General features: G+C 39.2%; 2 protein-coding genes across 4 annotated transcripts in view; one reads left to right on the forward strand and one right to left on the reverse strand.

Annotated features, from left to right (window-relative positions):
- Nucleotides 1-3,488, reverse strand: part of SESN1 (sestrin 1) — a 107,120-nt gene extending 103,632 nt beyond the window's left edge. Inside the window, exon 1 of the mRNA XM_082669295.1 lies at nucleotides 2,878-3,488. Within this exon, the coding sequence (XP_082525421.1) occupies nucleotides 2,878-3,156 (279 nt within the window). The 5' untranslated portion in view covers nucleotides 3,157-3,488. The remainder of the gene's footprint in view (nucleotides 1-2,877) is intronic.
- Nucleotides 3,489-4,359: 871 nt separating this feature from the next.
- The window catches only part of CEP57L1 (centrosomal protein 57 like 1), a 65,739-nt gene continuing 52,365 nt past the window's right edge, over nucleotides 4,360-17,733 (forward strand). For 2 of the 3 annotated variants that reach the window (XR_014297636.1, XM_082669136.1), the window contains exon 1: nucleotides 4,543-4,625. The gene's annotated coding sequence lies outside the window, so the exon portion shown is untranslated. Of the gene's footprint in view, nucleotides 4,406-4,542; nucleotides 4,626-17,733 lie in introns of those variants that run through there. The other variant, XM_082669137.1, reaches the window with a different exon arrangement.

The following is a 17,733-nucleotide window of genomic DNA, read 5'->3' on the forward strand; positions in this document are numbered from 1 at the left end:
ACACCATGTATCATGTCACCATCTTGCTCAACACCCCTCAGTGGCTTCCCATTGTTCCTAGGATAAAGCCTATAACTCCTAACATGGCCCACAAGATCCTCTGTTCTCTGGCTCCTGCCTAAAAACAGAATTCCTAACTTTATGGGTGTTTCTTATGTGCTAGGCACTGTGCTATGCTTTATAAGCATTATTTCATTTTATTCTCATTGTGAGGCAGGAACTATTAGCATCACCCTCATTCTGCAGGTGAGAAAACTGAGTCAAGGAGAGATTATGTAACTTACCTAAGGCTGTAGAGTTCAGGTCTGACTCCAGAGCATGTACTTAAACTTTCACACTCTACTCACACTGTATGCTCCAACCACACTGCATTACTTTCCACTCCTAAATTCACCTGCTCTCTCTTACCATGAGGCCTTCACACACACTATTCCCTATACATAGAATGTCCCTCTCACAAATCTCATTTTTGCCTGGATAATATCTATTCATTTCTGCTTAAATGCCATCTCTTCAGGGAAGTCTTCCTTTACTATCTAAAATTATATTGTTTATTTGTTTATGGTCTGTCTCCCTTCAGTAGAATGTCAAAATTGTTACCACTGATTCTCAGTTCTTAGAATGGCATTCATCAGGGGTTCAATTAACATTTGTTGAATGAAGGCATGAATGAATGATGTAGGGATGAAAACTCCCTGTAACTTCATCTATTCAGACTAAGAAACAGTATTTATTTAGTAGCTTCCAGGTCCCAGTCAACACTCTTGAGAACTAACAGCTGAGCCTGCGCGTCCGGAGCCTGTGCTCCGGGAGAGGAGCTCTGTCTCTCCCACAGGCTCTGGGAGAGACAGACACATAAACATGTGATTATAGCCCAATATAAGTAAAGTGCCTGTTAGAATTGTAGCTGGAATAATGTGCAATATATGCAGAGATGAGAAAGAAGGCATAAATTGATGGGAAATCTTTACAGTAGAGATTCTTGAATCCTTTTGCAGGATGAATGAGTCTTGAAATACATATCACACAGTCCATGTATTTCTTTTATGAAAGGGGAGAGCAGCATCCATTACATATGGGGCACTTTACATCTCAGTTATCATAATTTATATTATTTATTATAGTAATACACTTCTGTATTGTTATTACCATTTTACAGATGTGGAAATCCAAGCTTAAGAGAGGTCAAGTAACTTAACTCGTTCAAGGGTATGCAGTATATTAATAAAGGAGGAGAACCTGAGCCCAGGTCTGACACCAGTACCACTTTACTTACCATTATGTTAGTCCTTTGACCCTGTACTCCCCAGAACCTCATTACTTCTGTTTTCAATCTAACTCTTAACAAAACTGGTTATCTGGTTTCCCATTCTAATATAAAAAAAGTAGCAAAATAAAAGATTCAGGAAGAGACTGAAGTGAAGTATACCAACAGTAAGGTAAGGAACAGAAAGACTATAAAAATTGAACACACAAATTCAAACAAAATGTATCATACAGGCCTACATATACATTCCACCCTCAGCTGTACAAGAGTATGTACTTGATGTGCATAATGATGACCCCATTATGAAAAAAACGGTGGTTGTAGTCACTACACTAAAAGATAGAGAAATAACTTTTGATGCTCAAAGAGGTAAACTTCAAGTACTAGAATAATTCCTCTCTAGTAACTCTGGATAAATATAAATTGTAACTATTGTTTCCACAGCGTTTGTGAGAAGAAATATCCAGAGATCTTAGAGTCTTCATTTTATACACATTATTATTTTTCTGTTGCTTTAAACTGAATTCAAACCAAAACAGAAAAACTGTTCATCTTAGCTTACATATATACCCAAGTAAATTATAAATTTAAAAAACTTCTCATACTGTGACTTTGAACACATGTGGATTGAGTAATTTAGACTGATAAGCTTAAAGACCATTTCTGACAATTCTTAATATCTAAAAATCTTTCCCTTAAAAAAAAACCTTCTAATAAATCTTCTAATAAAACAAGATAAATTGAATATGTACAAACAGGAGGAAAACTATAACATCCTTTATCCTTTGCACTCACAACTTAAATAGGTATGTATGTGAAAAAAAAAGAATCAAACAACTTAGGCAAACACAGAGAAAGCTAGTTAAGTAACTGACCATAACAGCCTACCATTCACTCAACCTGAATCCAATTCTTCAATCTGCAGATGTCAGCTCCTTTATAACATGGGCTTTTATTATTTTATATAATTCTTTCAGGAAAAAAAGGTTGCATTTAGGGAACAGATTCTCGGGTTTTTTGCTTTGTTTTTAAGAACAAGAGGAAATTGTTTCACCAGTTATCTCGAACAAGCTGACTAGGAAATATTTCTTTATCATTTTAGAGGGTTTTAAACGTGAAACTTTCCACAGAGAACACTGTTTGTAGCAATGTGAAAAGCATACTGGCTACACTTCCCAACAACACATAAAAATGAATATAAGGAAAAGTAAGTATTTATTTGTAATTAACTGTAATTTTCACATATTTTGCCCAGGAGGAATGCATTTCTTTTTAAATTTTTTTTATACAGCAGGTTTTTATTAGTTATCTATTTTATACATATTAGTGTATATATGTCAATCCCAATCTCCCAATGGAGGAATGATGCATTTCTGCTAATACTCTCTAGAAAGACAATACTTGTTTAGTTGTATTTGAAAATTACTTTTACTTTAGTTCACCTTGTCCAATTTTAACCCCAAATTCAATGTTTTACAAAACAGTCTAAATTTAAGATGTTGAGTGGTTCAAATTATAACAACCTATTTGAAGCAAATACAAAGTGAATATCTGCAAGTAAAACTTCACATTACTAGATAAACAGTTGTACTTATAATGTTATTTCTTACCTGGACGCTCTTCAGAATAAACTCACTTTTCTCTCTTACATCTTTAAAGGGACACCTCTTAGAAAGCATAAGCAGATGAGCAAGAAGCTTATTCAACCCATCCAAAGAAACAGCATTTGCAAGGCCGTCTGCTGGACGATAAGGTGTCTCTTTCACCAAACGAAGACACTCGGTTTTTCTCACAATGATCTGCCTAATGTTTTCCAGTGCTGTCTCTCTAGTAGTTGAATCTCTACTGCACAGTCCATCCCATCTCACTTCATTCTCTCCTTCAGCCATGACAATTGGAGTTTTTTCTTTGCTGTCTTCAGTTACCTTTCAGCATGTCCCCCAAAGCACTTCGCATTTTTTAAACCGAGAAATGTAAGAATAAAATCAGAGAACTCGAATCGTCATGAAAACATACGTCTGGGTGACATTTGGAGGCAGAAGTGTCTTCGATCTACAAGATAGAGCTCGCCCTCTCCTTCTGCCCGGAGGGGCAGTCTTCTGGTCAGAGACTGAGAAAAAAAGTTGGAAAGTTGAAACCTTACAGCGCTGGCTTTGCTGGACAGGCAGTGTCGGGAAAGTGTTCTCCTCCGTCTCTCGGCGTCAGCGGATATCCTCACGTTGTGGAGCTGTCAAACCCGTACTCTGCCCAAAAAGGCTGGTAACAGCTGAACGCTCACCAGCCATTCGGCGTTTTTTGTCTGTGCAGCCACGGTGTTCTCGGGAGCGTTCCCATTCCGCCCCTCCTCCGGCACCAGTCCCCGCCTTCCGCAGCTCCTCCCTCCCGGCCAGGCGCTGGCTGGGAAGGCTTGCTGAGTCCTGGCTTGCTGGCCCCGGCGGCCAGACACCCTGGCGTTCCCGGGTGGTCGGCAGCCTCGTGCAGCCGCTGTCTCGGTGGCAGCGTTGGGGGAAATCGTCTCCGGCCTGCCGGTTCCGGACTCCCCGGGCAGACGCCGTTTCTTTTCCAATCCTTGCGTCCTCGCTCACCGCCCGCCAGGCCAGACAAGCACAGGGCGGCCCCGCAATCCCCGAGCGCGGGGCTGGGCAGCGAAGCTGGTGGAGCGGCTGGGCCCGCGGCGCATAGCCCGCCCCTTCGCCCAGCCCCATCGGTGGGGCTCGGCCCAGAGGGCGGGAGCGGGGAGGGAAGATGGGGTCCTCACCCCCAGCCCCTCCCCTTTCTCCGCCCGGCACAAACGAGGAGCCGCCCCCGCCCCTGCGCCCTGTTCCCCGCCCAAGCAGACGCGACCCGCGGAGGCAAAGCCATTGGAAAAAACCCCGCCCTCCCACAGGCTACCTCCAGACCCCAAGTCCGCGCGCGGCCGCCAACCGCTGCCGGCCGTTACGCTTGCGTGACGGCGGGCAGCGCGCATGCGCCTTAAAAGGCAGTTAAGCTGCGCCGGGGGGCGTTTTATGTGCTCTGAGGTTTGGATTCTTTGGCCTGAACAAGGGGAAAGGAAAATAAGGGACAGCTGAAGTACACAAGCACGGCAGAGAGTGTAGCACAGACGTACACCTGGAAGTTCTTGAATCTAAATTTAAGGTCAGCCTAAAAATAGAAACGGTCTCTTTATTACGCTAAACCCAGGTTTAAGAAGGCAGGGCGTACTCGCATTGACTTCTGGGAAGTATAGTTTTGGTGCCCTCGGCGCGTTCTGTTTGCGACAGAAACTACCGCCCCCGTGAGCCACTGCGACGTAGCCTGTGGCGGCCTGCGAGCCGAGGGTTAGCGTTGACGGAGATTGACTGAGAGCGTCGGTTTGGTGAGCACTGTGGGCTTGGTTGCCACTTTTCCTTTGACAGGATTTTTCCTTCATTTCCTCTGGGATTTTAGAAACCAAGCCATCTAGGGCTGTATCCTTAGTCCAGGGACTTCTGTTAGTAATCTACGTGGGAAGGACTAGTCCGGGTGCCCAATCCCGAGGGCGCGTTGAGGCGAGAATTTGGGAATGGTTGCTATCCTGAGGGTCGGAGGGTGCAGCATAAGGCCAGGCAAGGAGGATGCTGTGGAACCGGATGCTCCGCGCTGCTGCCTCTACTTCCGCTCTCTCAAGTGGGCTCGCGCGGCATGGATTAAGTACCCCTATGCAATTGCACCTGTTTGCCATTGCACAGGGGTGTGGTTTATTTGCTCAGTTAAATGTCACCGCAAGCCAGGCTTTCAAAGAGAGTTGTAAAATCCCTTTTGTATGAGACTAAAGGAGAAAGAATCCCCGGTATTCCTAAATATGAATTTTTGCAGGCTTTAAGGATACAATATGAAAAAAGACATAAAAATCTCCAAAATTTAGTATTTTTTAAAGATTCAATCATTTGTTTACAAATTACTGTTTGATTTTAAAAAGTCATTCCTCTTGAGGAAAGTCGACGTTTGAAGTGTTGTCAATGGACTGAAGACCAAATTAGGTTTTAATCCTTCACGTTGCAGAATAGATGTGTTTCTTAAAACTTAGCCTTGTTAGGTACTAAGTATGCAACAGTGGAAAAGACTGTTATCTAGTTAAACTAATGGTTAAACATACTACACATTACACACATTAAACATATAGTACTATATCATTGGGATGGCTAGAAAGATCACTTAGCCCAGTCTTGGGAAGTCAGGGAAATCTTCATCTCAGGGAAAGAGGGCCAAAAGAACAGCATATGGTGAGGCCCTGAGTGAGAGAGAGAAGATAATTTCAGGAAACTGCAATAAGCCAAAATCATACATATTTTGAGAGGGATAGCTTTTTGTGTATTGATGTACTTTGAAGCAGCAAAGAGAAAGGTACTGTGAATTTTCCAGATAGTTTCTGAAAGTCATCTATCCTTGAACAGATTTATAGTTCTGATGAATTGGTTTAATTTGGAAAGCCTTTGACATTCTAATGTTACTGGTTTAAAATCAGAATTTTAAAAAATGAGAACTTCTTATGAGTATGATTTCAAAAACCAAAAAAGCCATTCCTTTTTTTTTCTTTTTGAGGGGCTCATCCTCCTTTGTCCAGCCCACAAAGGGTAGGGTAGTTTCCTTTTTTTTTTTTTTTCTTGCGGTACGCGAGCCTCTCACTGTTGTGGCCTCTCCCGTTGCGGAGCACAGGCTCCAGACGCGCAGGCTCAGCGGCCATGGCTCATGGGCCCAGCCGCTCCACGGCATATGGGATCTTCCCGGACCGGGGCACGAACCCGCGTCTCCTGGATTGGCAGGCGGACTCTCAACCACTGCGCCACCGGGGAAGCTCATAGGGTAGTTTCTTAAGTCCGAGTCTCCTTTTTGCTATGTAATTGAATATGATCTCATTCATAGCCATGGTTTTGCCACCACCTATGACTCTTAAATGTATAGCTCCATCCAGCTTCACCTTTCAGCTTTCTTATATACATCTTCTTGATATTTCTTGGATATCTCAAAAGTACCTCAAACTTAACATGCCTAAAACCAAATGCATGGTTATCACCTGTGAATCTGATTGTTTTCCAGTGTTCCCTACTTCACTTTAAGACACTACCATCCACTTATGATGAAAATTTGAAACCTAAGCATTAGTACTATTTTTTTAATAAATTTATTATTTTTGGCTGCGTTGGGTCTTCGTCGCTGCGTGTGGGCTTTCTCTAGTTTCAGCGAGCGGGGGCTACTCTTTGTCGCGGTGCGCGGGCTTCTCATTGCAGTGGCTTCTCTTATTGTGGAGCACGGGCTCTAGGCGCGCGGGCTTCAGTAGTTGTGGTGCACGGGCTTAATTGTTCCGCGGCATGTGGGATCTTCCCAGACCAGGGCTCGAACCCGTGTCTTTCTTAATGTCCTTCATACCTCTGTATCCAAATTATTATTAAGACTTATCAATTTTATCTCCCAAATATCCCTCAAATCCATCCTTTTCCATGCATCTACATAAGCACAGTCTTTTCTAAACTGCCATAATCTCTTGCCAAGACCATTGCAATAGTGATTATTCACTCTGGCCTTTCTCCATTAGTTCTCCAAACAGTAGCCAGAATAACTGTTTCAAAATTCAGATTTCTCTTAAAACCATTTAGTGATGTCCTGCCTTAATCTTAAAGGCAAAATTTCTTTATAAAGCCTAATGTCATTTGGTCCCTTTCCACCTTTCCAGCCTCACTTAGTCTACCAGTCTCCACCTATCTGTGCTTCAGCCATACAGATCTTTCTTCAGTCACTGGTTCTCATATTCCTTTTTATCCATTTGTTCACTCAACAAGTATCTGTTGAGTGCCTACTATATAACAGGACATTGAGGTTATACTACTGAGCACAATGTACAAAAGTCCCTACTCTCATAATCTTACATTCTACTAAGGAGAGATAGACAATAAAAATGTGACATATATAGTAAATGAAGACAAATGCAGTGGAGAAAAATAAGAACCAACTCAGAAGGGGGATGGAGAGTGCCAGGTTTTGGGAGGCAAGGTTCACTTTTAAATAAGGTGGTCAGAGAAGACCTAATCAAAAAGGGTCATTTGAGGGGATCTGAAGTAGGAGGAGGAGTAAGTCATGCAGATGCCTGGAGGAGGAACGTTTTTGTGAAGAGAACAGCCGGTGCAAAGGCCTGCGGGTCCTCACATTTGACAAATAACAGTGTGGCAGGAGAGGAGAAAAACATGAGGTCACAGAGGATGGAGGTCATGTAGGTGATTGAAAGAACTTTGACTTTTTTGATTGAGATAGGAGGCCATTGCAAGGTTTTGAGCAGATGGGTTGCATGATCTGACTTTTTAAATTGATTACTTCTTTTAAATTGTGTTGATCATGGACCATGGAGAAGCAAGCGTAGAAGCAGAGACACTAAATAGAAAGGTAAGGTAATAGTCCAGGTAAAAGATGGTAGTGGTAGTGGGCCAGGGTGATAGCAGTGGAGGCAGTGGGAAGAGGCCAGAGTCTGAATATATTATGAAAGTATAGCCAACAGGTTTGCTGACAGATTGGATATAAGGTGTGAGAGTAAAAGAGTCAAAGATGATTACAAGTTTTTAGCTTGAGCAACTAGGAGGGAATTACCGTTCAGTGTCATGGGAAAGTCTCCAGATTTGTGTGTTGGGGTAGCAGGGTAAATCAGGAGTTTGGTTTGGCCGTGTTACGTTTGAGATGCCTCTAAGACATTACAGTAGAGGTGTGGAGCAGGCAGTTTGATAAATGAGTCCAGAGATGAGGGTAAAGATCTGCCTATAGACATAATTTTAAGCTTCACAGTAGTGTTTTGATAGTAGATAAACACCGAGAATAGCTGGTATCACAAAAAGAGGCACTCCATGGAGTTTGGGTCGATTTGGATTTATCTGCAACTATGCAGGATTTGCCAGTGAACCGAGAGAAAAACCTAGAGTGTGGCATCCTAGAACGCAAGTGAAAGTGGTTGAGGAGGAAGGAATGCTAAGTTATGTTAAATGCCGCTCTAGGTCAAGTGAGTTGAGGATAGCTGATCACTGCATACAGTTACGTGGAGCTCACTGAGGATCTTGAGAGCAGTTTCAGTGCGGTAAAGGGTAGAAAAGCCAGAAGGGTGTTTTGAGAGAATAGAAGACAAGCTAGAGACAGTGAGTATGGTACTGTTTTCTTTATCCAGACTGTTCCAGCCTAGTCTTTGACTCCTGTTCCTGTAGATCTTAGCTGAAATATCACTTTCTGAGAGTTTCCCTGATCTGATTAAATGCCCCTATTGCATACTCTTATTGTGCTGTATACTTTACTTGCTAATAAGTTACAAATGTAGTTTTACGATTGTCAGTGTGATAATTTGACTTAAGTGTATCTGCTTCTAAAGCTTAAGCAGGCCAGAGCAGCGGCTGTGCCAGTTTTTGCACATCTTCAGCTCCGAGTACAGTGTCTGACAGAATGAACTTAATAAATACTTGACGAAAGAATGAATGGAAGAAAAATGTAATGTCAGAATTTTCAAAGGTGTTGCACATTTACCTGTTGTTTACAAAAACACAAGATAATTAATGGATGGAGGAGGATATTTTATAATGAAAACATTTTAGAAAATTAGTCTTAAAAGAGAACAAAACTGAGACTTCCCTGGTGGTCCAGTGGGTAAGACCGCGCTCCCAATGGGGGGGACCCGGGTTTGATCCCTTGTTGGGGAACTAGATCCCACATGCATGCCACAACTAAGAGTCCTCATGCCGCAACTAAAAGATTCTCCCATGCTGCAACTAAAGATCCCGCATGCCACAACAAAGATCTCGTGTGCTTCAACTAAGACTCGGCACAGCCTAAATAAATGAATAAATTTTTTTTTAAAAAAGAGAGCAAAACTTTTATTGCTAGTGAGTTGTAGTGCTCACCCTCATGAAATTGGATTTGCTGATATCTTTACCATGTTCCTGCATGTCTCATCCTGTTATAAGATAGTCGCACATATTTACATAGAGTATAAAGTAGAGGATATCCTCTACTTTATACTCTACGTAAAAATGCACGACTATCCTCTACATTCATTTATGCTTTAAATGAATAGTGCTCTAGTCAATAGTGCTTTCCTCTAGTCAAGGAAAAAGCTGACTGGCTGGTCTCCGACAAGAGGCTTTCACTATGAAATTCATTGATTAATTGACTGTAAGAAAAACAGGGCTTCTAAGTCTTGTGCACTTACAAACACAATCTTTCTACATGCACCAGAGTTTGTGAGATACACACACACACACACACTTGACTGATGAATTTATCAGGATGCCAGTTTATTGATATACTTTGAGATATTTGTCAAGTAGATAGCATACTGATTCTCTGACTAAGGGGTTTTCTGTTTAGGAAGATTATATGAGAAATCAGGTTGCTTAGGAGCTTGGAATCACAACAAAGGAAATTAGATGTATGTTGTGGTCACTTAATAGCATTAAGCTCTGAGAACCTCTACAGTAGAGCTTAAATTGCCTCCAATTTCTGCCCATCTGAGTTAAATTTTTCTATTCCTGACAGCTATTCTTTTTGATGAAAACATTCTGTCTTTAAATATGTTAAAACATTTATATTGTGGCCTAGTCTCTGGTCTTAGAGCCATTCTGTCTCTATAAGCTAACTTTGCATATATCTGCTCTGGTCCATTATGTACTGATTTATAGTTTAGCCTTCTGAAGGTAATATTATTTCTAAGTTTTTGTAGGCCCCACATATCACAGGGGTGTACATTGATGTTAAGCTCAACAATGAGGTCTGAGCTAGAGATGTATTATAACTATCAGCCTATTAGAGTATTTTGTTTTATTTTGCTTTTAACTTACCATGTCTGTGTGCTTACTGCGGTTCAGGCAGTCTGTTAAATGCTTTGCACTTATATTATTTGGCCCTTACATAGCTAAAAAAAAAAAGAAATGCTAGAGTTCATCCAAAGCTTACTCTTAACCATTATGTTAGTGTTATACTATAACCATGGGAGCAAATACAATTGGCTATGGTGAGGATGCAGAATAAGAGCCACGGTAGTTTGAAACTGACCAGAGAAGGAAGGGAATAACCAGGAAATGGGCAACCAGGGTTGAAAATTTCAAGAAGAAATGACTAGTCAATATGGAGAATGCTACCAACATGTCTAGAAGGCTAAAGTTACTGAATGGTTTGACAGTAGGTAGTCTCTGTTACCCTATAATATATGCATCTGGTGTATATTCCCATATTAATATTGAATTACTATGCTGTATTGAGATAAAGACTGATTGACTTGGGTTGGCCTAGGGTAAAACCATGCTGCTCCCTGAAGATAGGAGAGTCTCTCCTAAAGGGCTGGCATTTCTCTTGTTCACCTCTACCAAAAATGTAGGTTCCAGATCAGGAAACTACAACTTGGATAAAAGGATTTAAGTGGGGATAGGTAACTCTGGATCCTTCTGGGTTCTCTTTCCTAGGTTTAGTCTTTAAGGAGGGGATATGGTAAGCATGGATTCTTGGGTGGTGGGTGCTAAAATAGTGCTCACCAGTTGAGGGTAGATCAGGAACTATGATAGAACAGGGCCTAAAAGCCCCAGAGAGAAAATCCTAACTTTTAAGATTCACTGCCTGGTTACTTTTTTGGTGTCTGTGCTTTCTTCTCTTTTATTATATTTTGACTTTGGTAAAGTCTTATTTAAATATCATAACTTTATCTTTGTTGTATCAAGATATATAGGGGAAAGAGTCATAATCATAGATCTGACAAGGCTCTAGCATTATAAGGGGAGCAGCACCCTTCTCCCAGTGAGGCCAGTGAGGAGGGACAGCGATAATGAGATCTCCAAGGGGAAAGTGAATATTAAGGACAAGAACTGGAGCTTGTAGATTTAACTCATAAGTTCCTCTTCTGCATGTAGAGATTCTTCTTCCATTGTCAACCTCAGAGGATCTGAATTTTATTTATTAAAGAAGGCAGTGCCATTTTCCTATCAGAAAATGACCTTTTTCAGTGCACTTACAGGGGAATGGAGGAATGAAAGCCTGATATTTGCATTCATTTGTCGAGTATTTATTGAAAACCTAATATGGACAAGCTCTATGATTGGCACTAATTATACAGCAGCATAATTAAGAAGCTGCCATTAAGAACTGCCCTTAAGCATACAACCTGCATGGAATGTAGACTGTTCTTTGAAGAATTTTGGCTGAACAGCGAGGGATAGAGATAGGATAGTAGCTGAAGGACTGTGTGAGTGATGATGAGAGAAGGGTGATGTTTAGCAGGTAGACTCAATGGGATTTGGTGACTGTTTGGATCATGGAGATAAAAAAAGGAAATGCCTGGGGGACTACTATCCAGATGGTAAGGAGTAACTCCTTCCATTAATCAGAGTATGGAATATATTAGGAAGACCAGTCTTGGATGGAAAGATACTGAGTCCAAGTTTGCACATGTTAATCATCTTCTTTGAGGGACTTATGAGTCATTCAGGTGAACAATGACCAGTACTGCTTATGAACACCTTCTGTACGTGAAACCCTAACTGTTCTTTGTGAGATGTAGCTGTAGATTCAAATAGTGAGAAGAGCATGGACCTTGGAGTCACAGTATCTTGGGTATGAATCCCAACTTTACTTCTTACTGGCAGTGTGAATTTGGTCAGTTATTTAACCTCACTAACTTTGAATGTGGGAGATGAAATAGCCTTAGTTTTCTTACCTGTAAAGGGAGGATAGTACCTGCCTTCCCAGGGCTGTTGTGAAGATTTAATGAGATAATATAAAGTTTTAGATTAGCAATTGGCACTCAAGAAACAGTATCATAAATCACAGCAAGATCCTTTTTGACCCACCTCCTAGAGAAATGGAAATTAAAAAAAGAATAAACAAATGGGAGCTAATAAAACTTAAAAGCTTTTGCACAGCAAAGGAAACTATAAACAAGACGAAAAGACAACCCTCAGAATGGGAGAAAATATTTGCAAATGAAGCAGCTGACAAAGGCTTAATCTCCAAAATATACAAGCAGCTCATGCAGCTCAATAACAAAAAAACAAACAACCCAATCCAAAAATGGGCAGAAGACCTAAATAGACATTTTTCCAAAGAAGATATACAGTTTGCCAACAAACACATGAAAAGATGCTCAACATCACTAATCATTAGAGAAATACAACTCAAAACGATAATGAGGTATCACTTCACACCAATCAGAATGGGCATCATCAAAAGATCTACAAACAATAAATGCTGGAGAGGGTATGGAGAAAAGGGAACCCTTCTACACTGTTGGTGGGAATGTAAATTGATACAGCCACTATGGAGAACAGTATGGCAGTTCCTTAAAAACCTGAAAATAGAACTACCATATGACCCAGCAATCCCACTACTGGGCATATACCCTGAGAAAACCATAATTCCAAAAGAGTCATGTACCACAATGTTCATTGCAGCTCTATTTACAATAGCCAGGACATGGAAGCAACCTAAGTGTCCATCGACAGATGAATGGATAAAGAAGACGTGGCACATATATACAATGGAATATTACTCAGCCATAAAAAGAAACAAAATTGAATTATTTGTAGTGAGGTGGATGGACCTAGATAGAATCTGTCATACAAAGTGAAATAAGTCAGAAAGAGAAAAACAAATACCATACGCTAACACATACATATAGAATCTAAAAACCAAAATGGTTCTGAAGTATCTAGGGGGCAGGACAGGAATAAAGATGCACACGTAGAGAATGGACTTGAGGACACGCGGAGGGGGAAGGGTAAGCTGGGACAAAGTGAGAGAGTGGCATGGACATATATACACTACCAAATGTAAAATAGATAGCTAGTGGGAAGCAGCCGCATAGCACAGGGAGATCAGGTCGGTGCTTTGTGACCACCTAGAGGGGTGGGAGGGAGATGCAAGAGGAAAGGGATATGGGGATATAAGTATACATATAGCTGATTCACTTTGTTATACAGCAGAAACTAACACAACAATGTAAAGCAATTATACTCCAATGAAGATGTAATAAAAAATAAAAATGAAAGAAACAGTATCATCAAAATGATCATCTTTATGTAAAATAGTACTTGTCCTTCAACTTGATTGATATTAATGAAATATTTATAAGGTGCTTTGTGGTTGAACTGAAAAGTGTTATTTTGTATAATGCTACTATTGTTGGCATTCTCTAAGATTTTATAATGAGATCCTTGAATTATATTTCATTTTTCCCAAATTTACAACTTAGCTTTAATAATATTTTATATTTTAAGCTTCTTAATTGGGGAAAGTTGCTATAAGTAAAAATATGGCAATTATGATTTTTCATAAAACAGCAAAATGAGAGATTACTGTATTTCTGAGCAAGGACTCCATGTCCAGCTTTGTTATAGAAATTTTTAAAAACACCATATTTCATCTGTAACATATCTATATGATATAAAAAATGTAAAGAATGTATATTTCAAGAAAATATAATTACCAATCACATAAAATTTTATTTAATGTGGTACAGTTTTATACTGCTTAATACAGAGCTCTTATTTTTATAATGTCTACCTTATTTTTCTAGCCACAAATAAAGTAAATAGATATTATGGAATTTAGAAGAACTTCTCCAGGTCGGTAAAACTGAGTGGTTCTTTTTTTTATTGTTGAGTTTTAGGAGTTCTTTGTATATCTTGGACACAAGTTCTTTATCAGATATGTTTTTTGCAAATACTTTCTCCCAGTCTGTGGCTTGTCTTTTCATTTTCTTGCCAGTGTCTTTTGCAAAGCAGAAGTTTTTAATTTTAATAGAGGCAAACTTGTCAGTTTTTCTTTCATGGGTTGTGCTTTTGGTATCCTAAAAGTCATTGCCAGACTCAAGGTCACCTAGATTTTCTTCTATGTTATCTTCTAGAAGTTTTATAGTTTTGTGTTTTATGTTACAGGTTTATGATCCGTTTTGAGTTAGGGTCTTTTTGGTGAAAGGTATAAGATCTGTGCCTAGATTCATTTATATGTTAAGAAAGTTTCTGCTGGATCTGAAATTATTAATTACTTTGATCAATAATATTAAAAGGTGACAGAAACTTTAAAAAAACAAATAATATACTGAATATTCACAACTATATAAGTTTTGTTCTTCAAAACTGTTCAGTGAGCGAGAGGCTTGAAGTCAGCCCAAAGATGGGGCCAGGGAGAGCTTTATCTGAAACACATCAGGAGACTGGACTAACAGCTCCATTTTAGTGCCGCTCTACTGTTATCTATTGTTAACATGTGCAGTTGGCTGAGTGCTGTATGTGCAAATTGTTTGGGGAGACTTCCTACAATTAGGAATATTTTACTTCAATTAATACACCCTGTTATTTGTTCACATTGCTATTTCTTTGCTACTTTGCCTAGTCATACAGGCTTGCAAAAATCCACCTGTGGTGGATTTTTTTTTCTCCAATAGTTTCACTCTTTTGTACTGTGAAACAATGAAGCCATCTGAACCTTAAATATCTCCCTATATTTTGACTGACTTCAATTTTGTTTTTAAAGGAAATTTTCCTAATTATCTGCCATTTAGTAATGTGAATAGGTTTGCCTTGAAATACTTGGTTTTTCTTACTTTGGCTTGTTGGGAAACAGTTTATCAACCAATTGTTTATTATATGTGTACCTTGGTGTTTATGTGTTGCCCAGATGAATCATAAAGGCTTTTAAATGTTGAGTCTTTAGATTTTATTTTTAAGGTGTCTGTAACAATATTGATTTGAATTATGTTCTTTTAAGCCTTAAAACACCTACTTTCTGAAACACTGTCATACATACTATTCTCAGAAAAGAATTCTTTTTCTTTTTTTTGTGTTATTTTGCTTCTATCTCTCAAGAATAAATGAATGAATCACTTAAATCAGATTTACCCTTTTAATATTTTCTCCAGTTCCTCTGTCTTTGATGTTACCAGATTTACTATAATATGCTTTGAATGTCTAAATCTCCAGTATTTCTGGCATACTTTAATAGATTAAACAATTTATTGTTTTTTAAAAAAATCTAGGGCTTCCCTGGTGGCGCAGTGGTTGAGAGTCCGCCTGCAGATGCAGGGGACACGGGTTCATGCCCCGGTCCGGGAAGATCCCACATGCCGCGGAGTGGCAGGGCCCGTGAGCCATGGCCGCTGAGCCTGCGCGTCCGGAGCCTGTGCTTCGCAGCGGGGGAGGCCACAGCAGTGAGAGGCCAGCGTACCGCAAAAAAAAAAAAAAAAAACTATATTCATTTTGCCCTTATTTAAATATTTGTGAGCCGACTCACTATATGTATATGTGTGTGTGTGTATATATATGTATATACACAATTTATGACATGTACATATATATGTGTGTGTGTATATATATATACATATACACACACATATATATATACACACACACAATTTATGACAAATTTTATAGACCAATCTCACTGCTGGCTTCATTCTTTTTTTTCCTACTTTTATTTTCCTTATCCACATATTTTATGTGAATATATACATATATAGAGGTAAGGTATTAAAATTTTGTGTCATTGTGTCATTTAAAACTTTAAATATTTCAAACAAAAAGAAAAATAAGAAAAATATAATAAAACCCTTTTACCTACCTCTTGGAATGGATAAATTGTTAATATTTTGCTTCATTTGCTTGCTTCATTCATTTAATTATAAAATCTAATCTTTTTATTGAAGTATAGTTGATATACAATGTTATGTAAGTTACAGGTGTACAATATAATGATTCACAATTTTTAAAGGTTATATTCCATTTATAACTATTATAAAATATTGGCTATATTCCCCATGTTGTACAATATATCCTTCTAGCTTTTTTTTTTTTTTTTGGCTGCGTTGGGTCTTCGTTGCTGTGCATGGGCTTTCTCTAGTTGCAGCAAGCAGGGGCTACTCTTCGTTGTGGTGTGCGGGCTTCTTATTGTGGTGGCTTCTCTTGTAGCAGAGCATGGACTCTAGGCATGCGGGCTTCAGTAGTTGTGGCACGTGGGCTCAGTAGTTGTGGCTTACAGGCTCTGGAGTGCAGGCTCAGTAGTTGTGGCGCATGGGCTTAGTTGCTCCGCGGCATGTGGGATCTTCCCAGACCAGGGCTCGAACCCATGTCCCCTGCATTGGCAGGTGGATTCTTAACCACTCCACCACCAGGGAAGTCCCCTTCTAGCTTATTTTATACATAATAGCTTGTACCTCTTAATCTTCTATCCCTATATTGTCCCTCCCCCTTCCCTCTCCCCACTGGTGACCACTAGTTTGTTCTCTATATTTGTGAGTCTGTTTCTTTTTTCTTATATTCACTAGTTTGTTGTATTTTTTAGATTTCACATATAAGTGATATCATACAGTATTTGTTTTTCTCTTGGGGTACATGTATCTTTTTGGATTAGTGTTTTTGTTTTTGTTTTCAGATATGTACCCAGGAGTGGCATTGCTGGGTCATATGGTAGTTCTGTTTTTAGTTTTTTGATACACGTCCATACCATTTTCCATAGTGGTTACACCAATTTACATTCCAATGAACAGTGTACAAGGGTTCCCTTTTCTCCACATCCTCACCAACACTTGTTTTTTGTGTTCTTTTTGATGATAGCCATTCTGACAGGTGTGAGGTAATATCTTATTGTGGTTTTGATTTGCATTTCCCTGATGATTAGTGATGCCGAGCATCTTCCTCTTGGGAAAAATGTCTATTCATTTCTTCTGCCCATTTTTTAATGGGGTTGTTTGTTTGATGTTGAGCTGTATGAGCTATTTATATATGTTGGATGTTAACCCCTTATTGGTCATATCATTTGCAAATATTTTCTCCCTTTCAGTAGGTTGTGTTTTTGTTTTGTCAGTGGTTTCCTTTGCTGTGCAGAAGCTTTTAAGTTTAATTAGGTCCCAATGTTTATTTTTTGCTTTTATTTCCTTTGCTTTAGGAGACAGATCAGAAAAAAAAATATTGCTGCATTTTATGTCAAAGAGTGTTCTGCCTCTGTGTTCCTCTAGCAGTTTTATGGTTTCTGGTCTTACATTTAGGTCTTTAAACCATTTTGAGTTTATTTTTGTATATGGTGTTAGAGAATGTCTAATTTAATTCTTTTATAATGGAAGGAAAAATTACGTGTGTGGTGGAAGTGCCCTTGGCAATGTAATATATTGTCTTTGTGTTTAAAAAAATTTTACAAAACAGACATCTTATGATATGTCATTGTATAACTTGCTTTTTTCACTCAATAATATATTTTTCAAAGCTTATCTATGTAGCTAAGTGTAGATTTAGTTTTTGAATTTTAGCTGCTCTATGGTGTTTCGTTGTATGAATATGACAATTTACTCATTTCCCTGTTAATATATATTTAGATTATTTTTTCATTTTTTTCTATTGCAAGCAAGGCTACAATGAACATCACTATACATATCTCCAAATTAACATATGCCATTTTCTCTAGGGTTCATTCATAAGTACTAAGAAGTGGAATTGCTGAGTTATAGA

The sequence above is a fragment of the Grampus griseus genome (assembly GCF_964374135.1).
Source record: "Grampus griseus genome assembly, chromosome: 13".
NCBI classification, from domain to species: domain Eukaryota; kingdom Metazoa; phylum Chordata; class Mammalia; order Artiodactyla; family Delphinidae; genus Grampus; species Grampus griseus.